Raw genomic sequence first — 23,018 nt, 5'->3', positions numbered from 1 at the left:
GCTTTGTTTATTTTTACGTACAAACCGAGGGGACAACATCTCAACCTGGCAACCTTGCTACCTTCCAGTCATTTGAAGCAGCTAAGCTATACTGAGTCAAAATAGCGTGAACTGATTATTTTTATTAATTAAGCAAAACATTGCAAAAGAAGAGAGACTGGTTTAGAAAATACAATACAAATTACAACGCATATATGCAAATTATTATTTAATTTCCTTTATATAATTTGTTAGAGGGTTAAAAAATACTCCGTTTAAAAAAACCGTATATTTTTCTGGTAATTATTTTTAATGGTTCAGGCTCTAAAGGTCTAAAATTCGTTTTATTGATTCGAAGGGCATACTGCACGTATTTTATGTTTAGCCAATAGGTGGCGATATATAGGCTAAATGAAATGGTAGTTACATCCACACAAGGGGTAGAAGAAGATATCAGGGCCAGTTGCTGTAACTAAAGTGAAGAAGAAGCGCAGCATTGTGAGCGGATAGTGGTTGTCCGTGGGTGGCTGAAAATTAACACGAAATAGACTTTGAAGGTAAGCACATAGTCGCCCTGTCGTTCTTGCTATAGCATTGCTTGCAGCGAACCGTGGATCGTAAAGCATTTGCAGGCGTAACTGTGAACCTATCTGTTTGGTTTTAACGTCCCTCGTTAAGGTAGCGTTAAGAAGCTAACCGCCGACATTAAGCTAGCTCTATGTAGCTACTCCGTAACCACGCTATTAAAACGTCTCTCGGAATGGCGGTGTATGAGAGTATTGCTTTTAATGTTAACCGACTTAGTTTTATGAGCAGTGTAACGAGTCTATTTTTGGATTACATAGCTGGTGCTGTAGCGTGTAAATCGTTATTTATGAGGCGGCCGGAAAGCTTTGACGAAGAGTCCGAATCGAAAGCAACATTACGAGCCGCGGTCGGATTTGTGTTGCTAAAAAAGGCGTTTGGTGAGAGGTGATACACTTGACTGGCATTTGAAGTTTCGCAGTGCTACTTTGCTTTGCTGGTTATTCAGTTATTTTGTTTAACCTTCATTTATACAGACGATCCAATTGAGATTATAATGTCTCATTTACAAACATGCTTCAAATTTTGTTCATTTATTTTCTCCAGTTAAATCAAGGCACGTGAAATACTTACAGCTAATTGACTTTTTTGAGGTTTCTTAAAAAAATATGTCTTTGTTCCTAGAAGCAGCTTATTTTTAATACTTAAAATGACTTGTTGGTAATCATAGGACAGTGGCCAAACCGGTTTGAACCGAAGGCAATATTAAGTCAAGTAACTATTTGTTACAACCAACGTAAACAAAAGGGCATCTTTGATCGCACGAAATCTCAAACCTTGGTGCAGATGGGCTACAGCAACAGAAGACTACACCAAGTGCCATGCCCATCAGCTAAGAACGGGAAACTGAGATTACAGTTTACACAGGGTCACTAATATTGGTCAAGAAATAGAGTAAAACATTGCCTGGTTTGATTAGTCTGGTGTTCTGAATTTGCTGTAACTAACATGAAAGTATGAATCTGGCCTAACCTTTATCAGTGGTTCAGGCTGGTGTTGCTGGTGTGATATTTTTGGCAGGATATTTTCTTGGCACATGTTCTTTGGTATCATTTGAACATTGTTTAGCCACCCGGACCTACCTGAGAACATCTCAAACTAGTTTCTTGAACATGACAATGTTGCTGTTGACACTGTGCTCTTGGCCTCCACAATTACCAGATCTCAGTCCAATAGGGCACCTTTGGAATGTGGTGAATGATGAGGTTTGCATTGTGGATCTGCAGCCGACAAATGTACAGCAACACTGTGATGTTATCATGTCAATGTGAACCAAAATCTAGGAGAAATGTTTCCAGCAACTTGAATTTCTTCCATGGGAAATTGAGGCAAAAAGGGATTTAACCTAGTTCTGTGGTGTAACCAAGGTGTAACTAATAAAGTGGCTGGTGTGGAGACTTGTTATTGTGAATCAATTTATTCAATAACTTTCCGAAAGGCTGTTTGAGACTATATTTTAGAGCATTTCATTTGATTAATTTCATAAGCTTATTGTAGTGTTTGTATCTTCTTCTTTTTTTCCCCAGACACACTAGTTTCTAAATTCAGTGGATGCTGAATCCAGGCTATCCAGGTTCAAGTTAAGGTATGTAAGGAGCTGCTTCCTGAAAGGTTTATGTAAATTCCTTCAAGTATAAATGCAATGAAACTCTCTCTGGTCTTTCTGCTGTATGTATCTTGAGACCGAAAAACCTCTTGCGGTTCTGTTGTCCTGAAATAATTTTATATTGCGTTATCTAAGGTAGGGCTGCACAATTAATCGTTAGAAAATCGCGATCTCAATTCATACTTATGTGCGATCTCATTTCCAAATGACAATGATTTTTAAAAAAAAGGAAAAAGATGACGATTGTACCGCATTTTGATCCGGGACATAATCTGCATGAAAACAAGCGCTCACTCTTCCTGCTCAATAAATGACAAGGGCGGAGCCTTATACCACGTGAAACAGAAGCCAGTTGGCAGGGTAAAAACAATGGAGAGCACGTGAGAGATGACGAAGCTGTAAAGGCCAAGAAAGTGACAGGAGAAAATCCGTCCCGGTCAACCACCCAAACATCAATAATGGGAACCGTATACAGCGTTTCCCCATAGCCGTCGAACTCCCGCAGGCACAAAGAAATTACGGAGGCTATCACTTATCACCTGGCTAAAGATATGGCTCCCATCAACACTGTGCAAAACGAGGGATTTAGGAAAATGATCAACACCCTAGACAAACGCTACACAGTGCCGTCCTGCAACTATTTTTTCAAATGTTGCACTACCTGCTCTATACACGCAGTGTCGAGCAACGGTGGAGACGGAATTACAAGCAGTACAACATTTTGCGGCAACGACAAAATGTGAGACATTTATTGTTTTTATGTTTATTTATTATTTTTATGTTCAGTCTCAACTGTTACGAAGTTGATGTGCAGTTAATAAGTGCAATAAATATTTATATTGGAAAAGAAAATCGTGAGAGAATCGTGATCTCAATTCTAAGCAAAAAAAATCGTGATTCTCATTTTATGCAAAATCGTGCAGCCCTAATCTAAGGCACATAATACGCACATTTCTCCTAAGGACTTTTAAGGAAATTGCGCTGTTTTAGATTTTGGCATTTTCAGAGTGACCCCAGGAACGTGATTTCATTTCAGCTAATCTGATTTTCTTCAAGACGGCGTTATTTCAAGAGAAGAGGACTGCATTTATTTCACAAAGGACTGTTGTGAGACCCAATGGGGCTTATTTTTCTCGGATGGTGTGACTTTAAATTTGCACCACGAACCTTCTAAAATATTTCAGTCGTCAACTATAACTAGAATATATCTCACTCTGAATCCTGAACATCAGACACCGGTGTCTGTCATTTTTCTCTCTCGCTATACAACCACCAAGGACAGTTGTGGATTTCGCTGGGGTACGATGTCGAGAACTTTGTGTTTTGTATCAAGAGAAGTGTGTTATTGAACATTACTTATTAAATTTAAAAAAAAAAAAAAAAAAAAAAAAACATTTTAAAGAGGGAAACAATCAGTGGTATAGTCAGTGATTTTAAGTTTTTCTCTTTACAATGTTTTCTCCTACGTTATTTGTGGAATTTTCCTCACTGATTAGTCCTGCTTCTCTAGTGTGGTCTCATTTTCTTCTGCTGCCATTTCTTTGCGGAAAACTCATTTATTTTGCACTAATAATAAAGTCTGCACACAGTGAAGATGAAAAGGGTCATTGCACATTTTACAAGAAGAAACCTTAATTCATTCTGCACGCCTCAGTCAAATTCTGGCATAACTTGTGCCATTTAAACGGATTTAATGTAATTGTTTTTACACGTTCTAGTTTTCTTCTTCATGAAGCGTCTCTATCCAGTAAACGGTTATTTCAAACAAAATTTTATCCAAAATCCCTTTTATGGGGAGATGAGAACATTGTCATTTCAGCACAAGCTACCATGGTGCAGGGGGGAAAAAAAATCAACATTTATTAAAAAGGAAAAAAAATCACTTGCAGTGCAACTTTTTTTCCTTTTGCGTATTAACCTGTTGCACAACAGGTTAATTAAATTAGAAAATTATAAATATATGTAAATATTTTGGAGTGGTTTATGATTTATCGGTACATTTCCAGTTTAATTTGGATTTGAAGATTGAACTCTTTTTGATGCTCTGTCTGACCTTTTGTGATTTGAACTTTTGATCCACTAAAACCTTTTATCCTTCCAAGGAATTTGATCTCTTAAGTGAACAAACCAAACCTGTTCAAGCATTTGAGACACACGAAGATACAAACCGGTGTACTTGGGATCTAATCATGTCTCGCCGAAGGAGTCGCAGCCCATCACCAGGGCGCTATTCGCGCTCCTGCAGCAGTAATGATCCTAGAGATTTGGAGAGGAGGATTTTTGTTGGGAATTTGCCGACCTCCGACATGGAAAAGAAGGATTTGGAAGACCTCTTCAGCCCATACGGGAAGGTAGTCGGTCAGTAAACACAATACAAGTTTTAATGACATGACGACAGTATGCATTAGGGAGGTTGTCCCTAAAAGTCATGTGAAATATTATTGACTAGTTAAAATTACAGACAAGTTCGCATGAAATACAAGAATGTTCTAATTTATATATTTAAAAGGGATTAAATCGGTAGTTTGATCAAAAATGGCTCTTCAGAATTGTCCTAAGGTTGTGCACTTAAAATATTCCTCTTCCAGGCGTATCCATGTTTCGTGGGTTCGGATTTGTACAATTTGAACGCATTGAGGAAGCCGAAGCTGCAAAGGCGGCCCAAAAAGGTCGAATATATAAAGGTTATAAAATAGGTAAGCCTTAACTGCAAGTGATGTGATTGTATGGCTGAAGGAGTTATTATTCGTGTTCCAAAAAAACCAAGCTAATGAAAGAATAAGGTCAGGTTATGTACTAATAAAAAAAAAAAAAAAAAAAAAATTAAATGGCATAATTATTTGTCTGAATTTAGGAATAAAATATTTTATTTATTATCTTTTTAATTTATTTTTCTTTAAAATTACCCCTATTTTTAGAGTCTGATAAACCACGAATGCACGGTGCTTTGCTTTTCCTTTTTTTTTTTTTTTTTTTTCTTTTTTTTTTTTTTTTTTTCCTCTTTTTCTTTTTTTTTCCTTTTTGAACTTGCAAATCAACAATAAAGGCAAACATGCATTTTTAAATTCTGACAAGGCCTGTTGCAATGCTTCTGTGTACGATATTTCAACGCAGATTCAGATGTGTCACCTTTTGGTTTGGGGAGTTTCTGAAGCCCAAATTTGAACTTGAAAATCTAATACATTCAAGCTCTGCTAGTTTCTAGCAAATTTCGACCCGGAGAAAAGACGTCCATCGTTTTGGGTTCATCTCAAACTCAATTTGACAGATTGGGCGACAGAATCTTCTGCATTTTGAACTTCCGTCCTTTTTGGATCCTGGCACTCTGTTTCATTTGGACCGTGACGCAGCCTCTTCCATTTTTTGCGTGAACATCATTAGCAGATCTCCATGTCACTGTTGTGTTCAACGTTTGGATTGATTTATTTTCAGATGTAAATATGGCAGTGGAGCGACGGCAAGCTAAACCTCAATCCCAGCAGAGCCCTCCACGAAGGTAAAGTAACGCGAAATGAGTGTGAAGAACTACCATCGCCACAGTTGTTGGTTTAAAAAAAAAAAAAGTATTTAACTATATCCTCACCTGTAATTTCCACCAGTGAAGAAGTTCGCTTTATGGATGCTACTGCACCATTAGATGGATTTGTTTATGGCGGATTCAGTATTTCAACCAAAGTTAAAAGTTTACTGATGTGTTGAAATAAAGAATAGAGACATATGGATGTAATTTAAGTGTCTTTGTCTCAAACATTCTTCACGTTGTGGCTGTTTTTCAGCACTGGTGTTCTTTGCATGACGATAGGACTATCGTGTGTCACTTTCTCATGTTTCATATCCAGTAGGAAGGTTTATGCCTCACAACAATATTTTTAACATTAATATTTTACAACATTTTTAATTAGGTGTACGTATCTGATGATCTGAAGCTGAATAGTAGTAGTGTATAACATAAAACCGTTGCGTCAGCTGATGTCTGCACAAAATACAAACCATGTTGACCTGTCCTTAAAACCACAGCTGCAGGGTGTTAGTGGTCAAAACTCCATAGAGTACCTTTTTATACTTTAAAAAAAAAAAGAAAAAAAAAAATCACAATTGCCGGTGTGGACTTGTATTTTTCGTTTAAGCTTTGTTGCTTATGTATTCCTTTAACCAGCTCAGCTCAGTTATCACCATACAGATTATGACTCAGTACAGGCTACAGAGCATCCTGCACATGAGAAGCATATTTCAGAGGCAGCAGGTTATGGACCATCTCCACTGGGCACTGGGCACTGGGTTTCTGCGTATTTGGATTCAGTTGCCTATTGTGAATTGTTAAGATAAGTAACTACTGAGCCCACTAAAGGGCAGTGTGAAAGTTTATCTTTTAGACTTCCTCCATGTTGACTTGCTGTAAGTCTTGCATTTCATCTGATCCACTTAAGGGAAACTCTTCTCATCTTTCTATCTCTTCATATTGTAAGTAAAGTGTTTCACTGTACCTTATGGACAGGATATGCAGTAGTTTTTTATTTTTTGTTTTAAATTCTGTACAACACTTAGCTGCTGGAATTTTATATCACTTCAGTGTAAATAGAGTAAGTGTAACACAGCGTTATTTTATTTATTTATTTGTTTATCTTTCATGGACCAGGGAAAATCCAAATGTGAGGGAATGGGAAAAGTAGGCAGGGTATCATTGTGTGGCGATACAAAGGATTGCTAAATGCGCTTCATGTTTTGGTAGTTTTGTGTTATTTTGTTTGTGAACCGCTTCGGAGTTGAGCCCTTAATAAAACTTACATTTTACATGGTAATAAGTAAATGTTTGGTAAATGTTTGGTTAACCATACTATTTATTTTATGTATAATTTTTTTTTTTTTTTTTTTTTTTTTTTTTTATGAGAGAAACGGGCAAATCACAAGGGTTTAGGAAAATACACTAATATGACTCAAGTAAAACTGGTATGTCATGCTATTTCTGAATATTATATCATTTTACTTGAAACATCTTTACTTGGTCTCTGGCATTCTTGCAACCTCATAGTATGGAAATTCAACTTCCGGAAGAATTAACAGCCTGTGAGCTTATTGCGCTGCATGTGCAAAATAAAACCACCTTCAAAAAGTTTGTTTTATTCAGAGCTGGATTTGTGGTCAATAAACATTAAATGTTTGGCTGGTAGTTGTGTGTTTGTAGATCACAGAACATTTTTGAAAACTTGCTGCTAAGACTTATCGGAATCACTGACTGGACTGAATTTGTACAAGTCTTTCTTTCAAGAAGAAAGAAAACAAAGGGAGAAGACTCTGTACTCTGTAAACAAACTGTTTTTTTGTTGTTGTTGTTGTTGTTGTTTTTAAACATTTGAATAAGTACATATTTATTTTACATGTTTACACTACCAGCCCATAGACCTGTCCTTAGCTGATGAGGACAGGCATTCCTGTTTTCTAATATTTCAAAGGCAGCTTCAACTCTTAACCTGCACTAATGGATGACATTTCTCTCAGGGCCCCGTACAGCACCTACGGGGACAGCAAAGAGCCCCGACCTCGGTCTCGCTCACCTGTTTATGGGCGTGATGGACGTGAGCCTCGGGACAGCCGTGATGGGAGGGACTCCCGGGAGCCTCGACCAGGTGGCCACTCTCGTGACCCTGATTACCGGTACCGTAGCTCAGAGAGCAGAGACAAGGACATCAGAGGTGACCCACGGGATTCTGCTTACAGGTGACTGACAGACCATCCACTGATTGAGTCTTTAGTGGTTAAGCTTTTGTTTGAACCTGAAATTTTCCCATACAGCAGAAGCGAGTATGACAGATACTACCGTAGTGGCAGTGGTGCAGAAGATTATTACAGGAGGAAAGACGAGGCCTACAGGGATGCTTATGGAGATCCCTGGAATGGACGTCGTGAGCCAGAAGGTATGTTGTCTTCAGTGTACAGGGTATAGTTTAGTAATGGTTGGTTTGAATACTCTGAATTTTAATTGATTTGTTTTGTTTTTTTTTTTCATGTGTGGGTTTAATTCTCATGATTATTCAAGTGTTGGTTTTGTGTTTTTCCTCTAATATCTTGACATTTTTTGGGGGGGGTAATATTAGGTTTACAATTGAAATCACTATGAATATAAAGTACCAAGATTTCTGCACAATTAAATTCAGAATAATACAAATTTAAACTGACATTATTTTGAAATCACTCCCACCTCTCATTACCTGTAGAGGAGCGTCTACGACCAGAAGAACGCCGTCGTAATGAACTGTATCGCCAGTACTATGAAGAACTTCAGCGACGTCATGACGCTGACCGTCCTGTCGACTGCTCTGTAATTGTTGTCAACAAAGCCCAAAAGTATGTCCACAGTCTGTTCTGTATAGGAAGAAAAACTGATCCTGGACCAGAAACATCTCTCTAAATATTCAAAGTACATGGAATGTTTTCATTTCATACTGCTCCTGTTTGTGTGTGTGTCTGTGTGTCCGTGTGTGTGTCTGTACTTGTGCTTCAAAACCCACTGTAGGGAGTATGCTGAGACGGTTGGGCGGAAGGTCCGTGACTTGGGAATGGTGGTGGATTTGATCTTCCTCAACACAGAAGTGTCTCTAACTCAAGCACTGGAGGATGTAGGCCGAGCTCGTACTCCTTTTGCCATCATCATAACCCAACAACACCAGGTGCATCGGTCCTGCACTGTCAATATCCTGTTTGGCACACCTCAAGGTAATTCAAGATGATATTAACATGTTTTTTGGAACGTTTCAGGTCATTCAGAAGTGTCAGAATCTTATTTTGTTTGGTTGCATTTCTTGCATTTATTCTTACAGAGCATCGAAACATGCCCATGCAGGACGCCATGATGCTGGTTGCCCACAACTATGACACCTACAAAATCGAAAACCGTGAAAAAGAACGTGAGGAGATAGCCAGAAAGGCTGCGAAGATGGCAGACGATGTGTTACTCAGAGAGCCTGACCGAGAGAGCCACCCAGTCTCCTTACTTACTAGCATCACACTATTGGCTGAAAATAGGTAATGTGTTTAAATCTTTATGCTTTTATACAAGTATGCTGAAACATGGAGACTTTACAATGAAATAACATATATTTGGGGAATGCAACATTTCATCAGTTAGTGATGGTGTGTTGTAGTTGTCTACATGATATTTAGTTTCTCTGTATTGAAAGAATAATCTTGTTTTGTTGGATAGATTTGTGACTCCAGACGAGTTGGACAGTCTGATTGCATACCTGAAGGACAAAAGAGTTCGGCTGGTACGAAGCACAGCAGATCCCCTTGCAGGTAATGCCACCTCTTTGGTTTAATTTTTTTCATTTACATACACATTAAAAATGAGAGGAACTGGTGGACTGGAAATGGTTATTGACTTTTCTGTTGAATACAATGACTTCTATAGAGAAGCAAATAACTGATGTCTCCATACAGCTCCAGTCCATGTTGGGCCTCCTCCAGCAGTACATCATGAAGTTCCCTCTTCAGCTGCAGCACTCCCTCCTTCATCTACTCACACACCCCCACAGTCAGGTCATCTCAGTCTGTCAGCGGGTTCAAGCACCTCGGCTAATCCGAGTCACCAGCAGGAGCTGCAGGCTAAAATCCTCAGTCTGTTCAACAGTGGCAGCGGGCAGTTAGCAGGCACTACTGGCCTCTCCTCTGCACCCTCACAGTCACACTCATATGGATCTCTTGGCCAGTCTCCTTCCCAAAACCCATCCCGCCCACCAATGCCAGGTCCTCCTGCACCTGCATCTCAGGGGTACGCAAACCCTCCAGGCCGAATGCCAGTTGCCACCAGTGTTCAGAGACCCCCTGCTTCTGCTTCAGGCATCAATTTTGACAACCCGAGTGTCCAGAAAGCTCTTGACACACTCATTCAGAGTGGACCCTCTCTCAACCATCTGGTGAGTAGTGGGGCCTCTCAGCAGCAAGCCCCAAGACCATCACCCAGCATGGGTCAGGCCCCACCTGTGTCTATGTACCCCCGACACTACTGAAAAGCTGTAGAACCCTGAATTATAATTTTTTCCCCCTCCGATGCCACACTCTTTCCTGTGCAGTGACTTTTCTTGCTTAGTATCAGTAGACTGTAGGGATGTTTTTGTAAAACCTTTTAATCTCTTTTCCTCCATTGTGTTCATAAAATGTGAAGACTTTTTTGCAGCTGTTGGCCAGAAAGTAATTATTCAGTCTTGTTATGAGTTAACGTTATGAAGTAAATTTTGCTCACTGACGGAATTCTCAGTTCTTTTCCAACTATTGTCTTATAGTTTTACAGTCTTTTAATTTGTAACATTGTTTTTTCATGAATAAAACAAGACATAATTAAAAACTCGGACACAATTCCTGTAATAAAATGGTATTGGTTTATTGCATTTTGTGCTGACAAATCTATAAAATGGAACGGGTATCGCCAGAAGCCATAGAGATAAGCATTTGAAATGTAAGATAAAACTACTTTTTCCTCTTTATTTTTTCTTTTAAATGTACCATGAACCACAATAGAGAATAATACATGTCCTTTTTTTTGTTTTAGAATATTTAACTTGCACTGACACAAAAAAAATAAACACCTCCACACTAACTGTATTTTATTTACACGTAGCCCCCTCCCACCCTCGCCCATGACCACCCCTGCCCCCAGCAGGTACAAGTGCACATGTACACACAAACACACTCCCACAGAACTGAAAGGAACACACTACGGCTTTACCATAAGACTAGGGTACGGTATCAAGGAAAAGTAATGAATGGTTCAGAATGAACCAATGTTTCAATATTGTTGAATTTGATACAGGTGTGTCTTTGTGTGTATGCTGTATACATCCTCTACATCCAGTGCATTTATTTTTTATTTTTTATTTTTTTTCCCTCCAAGCATCCATACAGAGTGTTTCCCACAAGTCCAATGAATTTAAAAACAAGTCTGGACAGTGACAAGGTTATGGTACTGGTTACTTTTTTCTTTTTTTTGTTTTTGTTTTTGTTAAAGCCATCAAGTATTACGGAATAATGCATTTTGGGAAATATCCATTAAAAAAAGTTGAAGGATAAGAGAGTCTGTAGCAGAAAAACTCAAATCTCCAATAACTGAATCTGTTCAAATGAAACTGGGCATTTGTTAAAGCTCAGTACTTGTGTGTACACCTTATTTAAAACGTACAAAAAACAAAGTTTGTAATGACAGATTACATACTGTGCTCTTTATTAGTCAAGACCAGCAACTTACTAACGCCCAGACACAGTCCTTTCACAAATGATGTGTTTTTAAGCCTTGGTCTAAGCAGCGATCACACAAACTAGATGCGTGTTAGTTTTGAGCTTCAGAAATGCTGGTAGATGGATATACCTTTTGATAAAGCCGTAATTGGTTTATTGCACAAAATGCAATAAACCAATACCTGTGCCCTTCCCAAAATGCACAACTTGTCCTCTTAAGGTCATTTAAAAGCCTAAATAGCAAAGCAGTTTTGGTAGTTGGAAATACTTCTATCAATACACTGAATAAAACCAAAACTGGTGACTGAAAAGAGGTACATCGCCAGTTTTGGACAGGCAGCAGACTTACTGCTTTTTCAAACATTTAAAAATAAAAATTAGCAGGCGTCTCCTATAATACCTTGGCACGTCCAGTGTTCTTTGTTTTACCTTGTTGAAACAATATTCTCATGGGAGTGACATTTGCTACAAATTTTGATAAGAAGGTAAACAGTTTTCGCGTGTCTTCATCTAATTCACTGGAGCACACATTTTCACACTCATTTATGTAGTTAACTGAAATATACTTTGGTAATCACTTCATCTCCAGCTATTAGACACAATGAGAGGACCATGTCAACAGATCTACCATAAAAAATAGAATCTCATACTAGAATAATATTCATCCTGGGATACAATGGGCCAGTGCTAAGGAAAAAATATTCTACTACTACTACAAAAAAAGTGTCTGATATAAACAAAATACTTTTATACCACAAACACCCAATATATTTTCAATACACCTTGTTCAGGGTAGTTGCATGCATGCACTGAGTTACACAACATAACCGGAGTGGGGCTCTGCTTGCACTGCATGAATAGCCGCTCGAGTTTTTCTCATCTGACTCCCAGAGAGATCGACTGTGTGAAATGTAAGTGCAGCTGTTGCATTACCTTCCATATCAGGCACATCTGATGCTTCTGTGTAGATAATATTGAGGGGGTATGATCTTATTTCAGCTACAGACTGTGTGCCCCCGTCTGCAATAATCTGGGATTAGTTTTGTACTTCTCTGTTGGTGTCCTAACACGACAGCCTCCTCAACCCGGTAACAGATGTGTTTCAGAGCCCTTAATATCCATTTTAGGATGGAGACTGGGTAATGATCACCGGCAAGTTTGCCTCATGCTACAGTTGTGCAGGTGAAAGATCTGATCTAAATCACGGATCAGTTCAGGGGGGAGAGGGACGTGCTGGTTTTTAAGTCGACTATCGCGCCTTGTCCAAGCAGAGCCTGTACCAGGTTTGGAAGCGCGAGTTTTATATTCTTTGATCATTTCTCAGAATTATACTGCAGTCACATTTAAAATACAGAGCTGGGGTGGATTTTCGTGGTTGGGATGGGGGAGACCAGGGAGCTGGGGCAGAAGGGCTGAGGAGTGGGGTTGAGGGGGAATTCTGGGAAGGCTCACCTCACAGATTGAGTGACAAGCACTAGAAATTTAACAGTTACTATTATTCTTTTTAAAGAAGTTTGGCAAGGAAAAAAAAAGGTGATGCATGCTAAAAATGTCCAAGAAAATGCTCAAATGATAAGATGTAAACAAAATTAACAGGTAGGTGTCTGAACTGTTGCAGCTGGGAACCGCAGCGAGATGATGGGATTTCATGATTTATTTTTATTTTTTTTTAGTCTGAGCTGTCAGACCGCCACAGCTGGCTGTAAATACACTCTTGTGCCACCAGGGATCACTGTGGGACAGAGTCTGTACAGAGCAGGCTGGCTGTTTTGCCATCTGACCCCTCCATCACAGAGTGCCCCCTCAGTGTAAAGTGCTGTGCTGCCTCTGCCACATTTTGATTGAACACTTTAGGTTTTTCTGGTCCAAAAGACCTGGTGACAAACACTCTAAAAATTTAAGAGACTGCTGACATCTCCAGTTATTTATATAAACTGAAATTGTGACAAAATGGGAAAAAAAATACCGGTATGAGAGCAATATTGCACATAATCTTACAAAACTCTAAGACTTTGCCCACAGTGATAGAACAGTGTACAACAAAAGACAACACTAGCAGATTACAGTGTCCTTGATTTGTGATATTCATATTTACAAAAATGTGAAATGACTATTCCCAAGGCTCGTCTATTTGCAAACTCAAAATCTTCTATCACATTACATAAGACTACTTGAGCGAGATTGAAATATAACGATTAACAATATAGTGAACTCATACTTTTTCCTGTTTTGTTTTTGTTTTTTGTTTGAGTTTTTTGCAAAAAAACTTATTTTCAAGGTTAAACCATGCTGCCGACTGCGCGGCAACACTCCTGAGTTCTCAAAATCGGAAACTCATTGAGAACGTTTGACACCTTTCTCCACCACTCTGACTCTGCACCTTAAAACATGTAAGTCATCACGATATAAAATCACTAAAACAAATATTGCCACATGGTACCATGCAAACAGCAATTATAAAACATTTATAATTCCATAAATAAATTTATTTCCAATAAACTTCTCCAATAAACATCAGATATCTTTTCTTTTGAATAAATTTAAAAGGCTCAGTTGATGCAGGCAATGTTGTAGAGACAATCCCAAAATAACCATGTTCTTCAAAAACAGGTGTGAGTGTCAAACAGCCCCCTCCCCGCTTTTTTGTGACAAGCATAATAAATAAATTCTTTATCACTTGGCACAGAGAAATCTTTGAAACTAGGAGTGGGCTACTTGTCTTCAGGTGTCACAGGTAGGTGTGTTTAAAAGTCTCAAAACAAATATTCATGTTTTAATATTTTGGCAATTCCACTCGGTTTCTTTAAAAGTGCTAAACAGAAAACCTGTTCCCCTAAAACTGGTTCGCTTTACTCAGGGGATTAAAGATAGTAATTACGAGAGCACGTTTTAGAAAAGACAATAAAGGGTGACGGTTTTGCCCTCAGTTGTAATATTGCATCAAGGTATTCAGTACAGTTTTCTAATAAAACAGAAAGCTAACCCTGTCGAGAGATCACGGGCCAAATGTGTACAGGTACAGCCGTGTCTTGTTAGATAACCACCGCTACCACCGCTGATATGTATGTCTATACCCTTTTTACTATATCTTTAATGTTGATTTATCTCATCTCTATTTACAGTACAAATAAATCTATAGATACTAGCAGCATTCACAACATATGGTCCGACATTCAAGCAACACTAAAAACATTTAATACTGTTTGTAAATAGTTCTAGAAACTAATTTGTTTTGCTTCCCTATATCGTATATACTGTATATATATATTTTTATATATATATATATATGTTTATTTATATTTACTGTATATTTCTACTAGAAGTGCAAATGACCAAAAACAGTTTCTTTAAGAAAAGAAACAGGAGCAATCAAAGTAAAGTGACAGCTGTCCTTGGTCAGAGTGAGATGATTTTGGATTTTATAAGACTTACGAAATCTACATATACAAAATATATGTGTAAAAAAATAAATAACGTGATCACGTGAGTCCAGATTTCAACCATTGCACATTCCTTCAAAAATGCACTCTTCAAACGTAAATATGATTTGTTCACAAGTCATTCAGTCACAGGGATGTATGTGGCTCAAATCTTAACCAATCAAATAGAATAGAAAATCTCACTGGAGAGTAGTCTACTGCATAGAGTTCATTCTTGTGGACAAAGTGAGTAGCTACAGAAGCCATTGTCCTCTCTATTTATTTAGGCTAGACCCTATAAACAAATAACCAATAGATGTTCAAAAACTCAACTCGGCGAGAGCAGATATCGACAACAGCTGGACGTTTTATGGAGGGCTGAACATGTATTCTTTAATTATCTATAGGGTGACATTCCAACTAGTGTCATCACCATGCTAGTTTCCCGTAGACGCCTCCTTTTACCTTTTTTTTTTTTTACGACACTTTGTTCTCTCTAACTTGAATCGGCAGAATTTTGTTTACCACTTCTCTGAAAAAACTTTGATATGGCACATTTAATGTATTGAAGTTTGGCAAAACAGTGGCAGAGCTATGAATGACAAGATGATATACAGCTATTTCATCAATATGTGTAAATTCAGTCTATAAACGTAAATACATATTTGTTCTCTACATGAAAAAATAACATTTAGTATTTTTTTTTTCTTAATGAACTTGATGAAATCATCAAAATTTCACTCGTCGCACAGTGGTGGACAGTGCAGGTGCAGTGCTTTGTCGAGGTTACAATGACGCTTATCATAGTGAAAGGAGCCATCCAATAAATAAATCCAATAAAGAAATAAATAAATAACTTTTTTTTAAAAGCAGCTGTTTTGAGCTGTCTCCGTTTTTCCTCTCCATTAGAATCTTTTTAGTATGTCACAAAAATACTACACTCATACTGAACAACGCGTCAGAGCTTGTACATTATTTACAGTGATCCACACGAGAGGTCGAGGGGTGCTGGCGCTGATAATCTCCTTAGAGGGGGCTTTGTCATGTCTCCCCACTCCGCTGTCACACCAGGCTTCTGCTAGGAAACGCACTATTCACAGTTTAATTGTGTGTCAATCTCAACAAACTAAGCTAGCCTTGTATTTTTTGGCACTAACAGTGGCCACAGGGATAAACAGCCACTAAGAAATGAGCTGAAAGGAGTGTAGGTGATGGAATCAACAGAACGAGTGGAGCATCAATTTAAAGATAATACTGCAAGTCTGATCCACATGCCATTTCACTTTTTTCAAATGCCATTGTGAATTACACATACATACGTCCTCCAGCAGGTGACACTGACTGTGGGTAGAAGTATCTTTTGCCTTGAACGGTTATTCACATCGTAGACAGCAGGTTGGAACGCTGTGGGAAGTGTCCAATCACCATGAGGGAACCGAATAGACAATCCTACATTGATCTCATTTCAGCTGGCTCTCGATCTCTCCGTGGAGAAGCCGTGTCTATGCCACATTTGTGTTCGAACAGGGGAAAAAAATAAATAAAATCTACCTAGATTAAAACAAAGAGACACATACATGCATGTGTGCTCACACCTCAGCTAACAACCCATGCAGACCCCATCACCACCTCCTCCTGACCGAGTCACTGCGACTCAGTGTGAGTTTCTGTAGCAGACTGCAATCTTGCAAAGCAAAAAACGTCTCCAAGAACAAATGTTGATAGCATCTAATTCAGTCTAGAGCCTATACTATTTATAGCAGTTTTTTTTGCCTGGAGTGAGAGTAGCTTAGTGTTTAATACTGCTTGTTGGTTTGCTGGGGTTTGAGCTTGGGGAGAGGTGCTGAAGCTGAGCTGGGTTATTTGGTTGGGTGTGAGAGGACTATGTCATAGAAATAAACTGTAAGAATGATATAATAATGGTGCAGCATTGATGAGAGGGTTTGGGTACGGGTGACACAGGAGCAGGGCTGAGAGAGGGGTGATAATGAGGGGAGGGGGTTTGCTTTTTCAGGAGTAGATAGTGATGACCTCGCGACCACCTCCACGGACTAGGAGGACTCGGTTCAGGCCCTCAGTGAGGACCTCAAGAAACTCCATATCTGGGAGAGAACGATTAAGGAAACAGCTCATACACTCAGTTCACAATGTTCCCCTTTTGCTCTGTGATGCTCACTTTGCACTCAATGACCTATAATGAGAAAATGAAACCTCGAAAACCTGAAACCAGGTTTTTCTGAGGTAAATTTTTACAGGCCTCGGGCATCTACACTTGGAACGTTTATCACTTTCTTCCTGTTATTTTTTTTAAGGTTGTGACAGACTGGATGGAAAGCATCTGTAAGCAGCTGTCTGTCTGTTTTGTAAAGAGAAGTCACAGATTTGTTCTGCAGCCACTAAATCACCTTATTGGTGTTATATCATGGTTTGCTCCATATATTCATTGAGATGGGCTTTGAACAAACTGTCATCTTGCTTCTAAAAAGATTTTGGTGCTATTCAAAGAGTTCACTTTTTGACTTGTCAGAGGAGCTTTTTCCTAATGCTGTCAGAGGGCTTTAAATGCAGTTTGACAAACTTCAAGCAGGTTGTCAGACTGGCTTCTGTCTAGCTGCTCGAACCCAAAAGGTCCAAATGATGAAGAGCTCATGACATTGTGATCTTTCTGGCAGGTTTCTTCCATCTGTAGAAAGAACTTCTGGAGCTCTGTTAGAGTGACTGCTGGGCTTTTTGTTATCTCCTGGACCAAACCCTTTGTGTCTGGTACTAAGCTTGGCTGAATGATCAGATCTAGGTGGAGTGATTTCTGGCTTCTTCCATTTTTCTATTTTTGAATTTACAGTGCTACTGAAAATACCCAAAGCTTTTATAGCCATTTCCTGACTTTTATGACAAAGGTCTACGAGCAGTTTCCTTGGACTTCATGGCTTAAATTGTTGTAAACAAAGCAAGGACACTGCCAGAAATATATTTCATAATTAGGTTCATATACTGTAAAAAAAAACAAAAAAAAAAACAACAACAACAACTGAAAAATATGTTAAAGAAGTAAAACTAAAATACAATATAAAACTCACAAAAGCCTGAAAAAATTAGTTTTAAAGTTCTCTGATTTCTGCTTCTGATTTGTGCTTTGAAATCCTAATTAGATCTTTAGAGACCCATTAAACAGAATGTTTCTGATAACAAATTATTACTGTTCCTGAAATCAAGACAATTAACTTACTGACCCAAACCTGCTGTTGATTGCTTTAACACAAAATTCAAATCTTTCACAAAGTTACACAGAGGCTGGAGGCCCAAACTCAATATGACTGTGTGTGGATCGATAAAAACAGTTTAACACAATCAGAATTTTATTTCAGAAGCTTTTTATAATTTGTATTTAAAGATTTGAAGACGTAATTATAATTTGAAACTAAACCTTTACAAACGTATAAAACACTGTCTTACACATCCATGACACACTATTCTTATACACTCACTGGCCACTTTATTACTTACACCTTACTGGTAGGTAGGAACCCCTTTCTGCCTTCAGAGCTGCCTTAATTCTTTGTGCATAGATTCAACAAGGCTCCTGGAGACATTTTCAGAGAGCTGTACTGAGATGATAGCATCACACAGTTGTTCCACCACATCCCAAACATGCTCTATTGGATTGATATCTGGTAACTCTGGGGGCCATCTGGGTACAGAGAACTCACTGACATGACATGGATATTTGAACTTTGTGACATGGTGTGTTATCCTGCTTGAAGATGAGTGCACTTTGGTCATAAAGGGACACACATGGTGAGCAACAATACTCAGGTAAGATGTGACATTAAAGTGGTGTTCATTTGATACTAAGAGGCCAAAAATGTACCAGGAAAATATCCTCCACACCATTAAACCACTATCCCCAGCCTGAAGTGGCCAAATTCTGACCCTATCAGCTGAATGTCGCAGAAAAATATCCAGACTCATCAGACCAGCCAACATTTTAAAATCTTCTGTTGTCCAATTTCAGTGAACTATAGCCTCGGTTTTCTGTTCTTAGCTAACAGCAGTGGCATCTGGTGTGGTCTTCTGCCCATCTAACCATTCTCATCTGACCTCTGACATCAACAAGGTATTTTGGCCCAGAGATGGGCCCATTCTCTGTAAACCCTAAAGATGGAAAGTCCCAGAAGATCTGCAGTGTTTGAAATACTCAGACTAGCCTATTTGGCAATAGACCAGCAATAGACCAGCCTAATTGGCACCAACAACCATGCTACATTTAAAATCACTTAAATCACTTTTCATCCCCAATGCTCAGTATGAACATTAGCAGGCTGTCTTGACCACGTCTACATGCCTTAATGAAGCGAGCTGCTGCCTTGTGACTGGCTGGTTTTATATTTGCATTAACAAGCAGCTAAACAAGTGTACATACCAAAGTAACTGGTGAATGTATATAAACTCATACATATGTTATATATTCTAATCTCTTTCTCACCAGTTAGCCGACATCCAAATGCAAGTAACTCCAAACTGTCAAAGCTGATTAGTTGTGTTTGGAAATGAAGGCACCTCTGTCACCTATATATTAGAGACCCCGTTCAGTAAACCTACTGTTTGGGCAAAGGATACAGTTTTCATCACCTGTCCGGTTCCTGGGTGGCCCTGGCATGTTGAGGAGGACTAGCTTGGCCTCTGAAGACTTTTTAACAATGACCTCATTCAGCCGGAGAGCTGTATGCATACGTCGCACATTGAACTGGTTCCTGAGAAGAGACAAAGTCACAGAGAGCAAGTCAAAACATATCCATGCTGATTAGCATCCAGACATTTTATTTTAAAGCGTATGACACAGCATTTTGTGATGCCAAGTGGAGACATGGGTGATATACGCTCAGTCACACATTTTTTTTTAATGATCGTTATCTGCTCACGTGGTTGAGCTGAACGTTATAAAACATGAATGGACTGAATGACGTTTAAAGAGACTTCAGTACTTACAGGTTCTCCCACTCACTGCAGCATGGCAAAAGGAGAAATACACCATTATAAGTGCTAAACTGTTCATGTCTTTAGTGAAGTTCATTTCTCCCGCAAGCAAGCCTAAATCTTATATTAGCAGCCATTTCTGGTGTTACAATAATTCGAAGAAAGCAAACAACACAACTAAGAGACTCAAGGCTCTGTTTTTCTTAGTAACCAGAGGGTAGTTCAGTTTTACAACAGCTAAAGGTTCACTGAGCATTGAAAAATACTCACGGCTTCATATTGAAGATGTCTTTGATGCCCTCTGGTGTTGCTGCTCCGGGCGGCTTGGCTGGCTCGCCGTCACACTTCTCAGTCCAGGTCATCTGGACCTGCTCCCCTGGGCTCTGAGCCCCCTCTCCAGGGGTCAGCGGAGTGGCTGGGGTTGCAGGGCTGGCCGGGGTGGTATTGTCATGGATGAGCTGAACCTGGGCAGGGGGGGACACAGGGGAAGAGGCCGACTTTGACTATGAGACGAGAGGATAAGTGGACGGATGTGGATTTACATGTACATTACATGGAAGGTTGAAAGAGTCACAGTTGAGGTGGAAATGTAGGAATGCAGGTAAAGTCACAGAGAGCCACAGTGTTTGAGAGAGGGAGAGGAAGGAGAAGTGTAATTAGGGAGCCTTATGCTGCTTTATTCATATTAAAGGCTATTAAATTATGCAAATGTTCTTCAAAGGAAAATACTATGAGATGCTATGAGATCAATTCAACAGAAAACTGAAAATACCAGAAAGGGAATCCATCTTTTTTGCTGCAGTCAAGTGATTCTAGCCTTTGATTAATATTTGGAAAATGAAACAAAATACTTACTTGCTCTCTTGCAAAGGGCTAGATAAAATGCTTGATACCTTTATCACTCACATATTTTTATGATAAACATGACACTACCACTAGCAGTGGTTAGCTTCGCATGACTAATGACTCTGGCTCTGTTTTAAAGCTAACATTTTAATCTGCACAGCCTCTTATTTCTGTATGTTGTTTTTTGTACAGTTAAAAAAATCTGTCAAGATTCTGCTCGGCAGACTGAGCTGGATATGTTTTCAAGTATTTATGCTAAGCTAAAGGTTGCTTCCAGTTTTATATACAAGCACTATAAAGGTATTATTTAAAATCTCAAACTGGCCCTTTAAGACATGGACAGTTAAATGCTTCAATGCTGCTGTTCTTTGATTATCTTTAGTCTGCATTTCACTGTTTTGATGTTATCCCAATTTGAGTCATTGATAAATATTTTAATTTAAATAATAAAAATCTTAAGACACCAGGGTGCTTTTTAAACAAAACAATTCTGTGACCATACAAACAAACTTTATACTCCAAACTGAGATCAGCGCTGCTGGAGAAGTTGATCCTACCTCTTCCTCGGGCTTCTCCTCCTTGCTGCCAGCAGGTGGGTCTTCAGTCACACTCAGTTGGGTGGTTACAGCAGCCGGGTTCTTACGCCGGATAGACCCACGGGATGAATCAGTGATGCTCTGGATCTGTGAAGACACAAATGAAGGGTCAACATGAAAAAAATTGAGTTGAGCTTCTTTTTTCAGATATATATATATATATATATATATATATATATATAGTGTTTTACCACATTATTTTAAAAAAGCATATCAGGAACCTAAAGATCTGAAATCTGCTGAAATCCTGGCAATAATAATTTATTAAAAACTAAAGAAAAGTGACGATACAGTTGCAGTCAGACATTTATATCTATGATAACTTGGGTCTTTTAATAATCGTTTTGAACTGTTCTTTTTCCATGCTGGAATGATTGTACAGTCTTTAATTTGGCTGCATACATTTCAACTTATTTTGGATTTTCTTGAATCCACACAAGGGCACATACATGCTCAAACATATACATGCACTCACTTAAATATTTAGTAATGAAAGCTGAAGATTCTACAGTGCCAGGGCTTTGTCAAGTTTTTAGCGATCACGATTGACGTTGCCAGCATAAAAAGGATTTGTTTGACACACGTGGAATTGCCCAATACTCAGAACAATGGGAAAGTCCAAGGATTTCAGTGAAGATCTAAGAATGAAACTGCACATTTGCATAAGTTAGGAAGGTGTCTTGGAACCAACTCTAAACAACTTCAGCTGCTAAGATCATGAGTTCAAACAATTGAACATAAGAACAAGTTATTTATTTATTTATCACCACTTTGCAAAGGTCTGCAAGAAGATCCACATTGTCACTCTCGCTTAAGAAGAAATTGGGTAGGATGTTCAGGAACAACCTATGGACCACCAAAGCTCAAGCCTACCATGAACTGGAAACTGTTGGAACACCAGTGAAATGAATTTTGCATTTTCATGGAGTAAGAGAGTACTGACCGAGAAAGAATCCCCTGCTCCAAAATCGACACTTTCAAGCTCAACTGAAATTTGTGCTGCCCACATGGACAAGACAATTGTTTTCTGTAGAAAGGTTTTATGGTCACGTGAGACAAAGACTGAGGTATCTGGCCACAACATCAAGAGATGCTGCATGGCATCTCTTGATGTTGGAAGATTGAGGAGTAAAGGTGAAGCTTTCAAATCTGAGAACACTGTACCAGCTGTCAAGCATGGTGGTGGTAGCATCATGCTCTGGGGCTGTTTTGCTGTTAATTGTATTTATATATAGTACAAAAAGGACAGAGTAATGAAAAAGGAGAATTCCCTCTAAATTTTTCAACTTCACCTAACATCAACAGCTAGATGGATGAAACTGGGACACAACTGTGCATTCCAACAAGACAGTTATCCCAAACACCCAAACTGGTTTTGGAATGAATAACACAGGGTACCTCAACCCGACTGAAACTGTATGGCCTAAAGCAGCGGTCCCCAACCTTTTTTGCGCCACGGACCGGTTTATGCCCGACAATATTTTCACGGAGCGGCCTTTAAGGTGTCGCGGATAAATACAACAAAATAAAACTAGTACCGGTACCGAAGAAAAGAAGATTTATTCATAACACACGTGAAAAGACCCAGGAAAACCGAGTTAACGATAAAAACGATAACAAAATAACGCTGAAAACCGATAAAAACCCTGAAAAACACATATTTCACACCTGAGCCTCAACTCTTGCGGCCCGGTACCAAACGACTCACGGACCGGTACCGGTCCGAGGCCCAGGGGTTGGGGACCGCTGGCCTAAAAGACAAGTCTATGCCACGAAACCAACCAGTCT

General features: G+C 39.0%; 2 protein-coding genes across 8 annotated transcripts in view; one reads left to right on the top strand and one right to left on the bottom strand.

The window, feature by feature from the left end:
• The first annotated feature begins 382 nt into the window (after positions 1–382).
• ncoa5 (nuclear receptor coactivator 5) lies at positions 383–10,519 on the top strand. 5 transcript variants are annotated; one of them, XM_019359030.2, is made up of 12 exons: positions 383–536; positions 2,091–2,149; positions 4,273–4,528; positions 4,759–4,866; positions 5,603–5,666; positions 7,667–7,885; positions 7,964–8,082; positions 8,383–8,512; positions 8,679–8,881; positions 8,986–9,190; positions 9,369–9,460; positions 9,605–10,519. In XM_019359030.2, exons 3-12 carry the CDS (start codon positions 4,360–4,362, stop codon positions 10,171–10,173), a joined length of 1,878 nt encoding a protein of 625 aa, XP_019214575.1. In that variant the 5' UTR covers positions 383–536; positions 2,091–2,149; positions 4,273–4,359; the 3' UTR covers positions 10,174–10,519. The 5 variants fall into 5 exon arrangements, with proteins under 5 accessions (XP_019214575.1, XP_005458445.1, XP_019214574.1 ...); XM_005458388.4 differs by having other exon boundaries at positions 384–536; positions 7,961–8,082; positions 8,682–8,881; XM_019359029.2 differs by having other exon boundaries at positions 384–536; positions 7,961–8,082.
• A 106-nt stretch (positions 10,520–10,625) lies between these two features.
• Positions 10,626–23,018, bottom strand: part of slc12a5a (solute carrier family 12 member 5a) — a 176,100-nt gene continuing 163,707 nt past the window's right edge. For 2 of the 3 annotated variants that reach the window (XM_005458386.4, XM_005458387.4), the window contains exons 22-26: positions 21,192–21,317; positions 20,059–20,291; positions 19,801–19,815; positions 19,432–19,565; positions 10,626–16,916 (exon numbers count right to left, since the gene is read on the bottom strand). In XM_005458386.4, coding sequence (XP_005458443.1) covers positions 16,825–16,916; positions 19,432–19,565; positions 19,801–19,815; positions 20,059–20,291; positions 21,192–21,317 — 600 coding nt within the window. In that variant the 3' untranslated portion in view covers positions 10,626–16,824. The remainder of the gene's footprint in view (positions 16,917–19,431; positions 19,566–19,800; positions 19,816–20,058; positions 20,292–21,191; positions 21,318–23,018) is intronic. The other variant, XM_003453678.5, reaches the window with a different exon arrangement.

The sequence above is a fragment of the Oreochromis niloticus genome, linkage group LG5 (assembly GCF_001858045.2).
Source record: "Oreochromis niloticus isolate F11D_XX linkage group LG5, O_niloticus_UMD_NMBU, whole genome shotgun sequence".
NCBI lineage: Eukaryota > Metazoa > Chordata > Actinopteri > Cichliformes > Cichlidae > Oreochromis > Oreochromis niloticus.
Note: the sequence above shows the minus strand (reverse complement) of the source record. Positions and strands in the feature narration are given on the sequence as shown.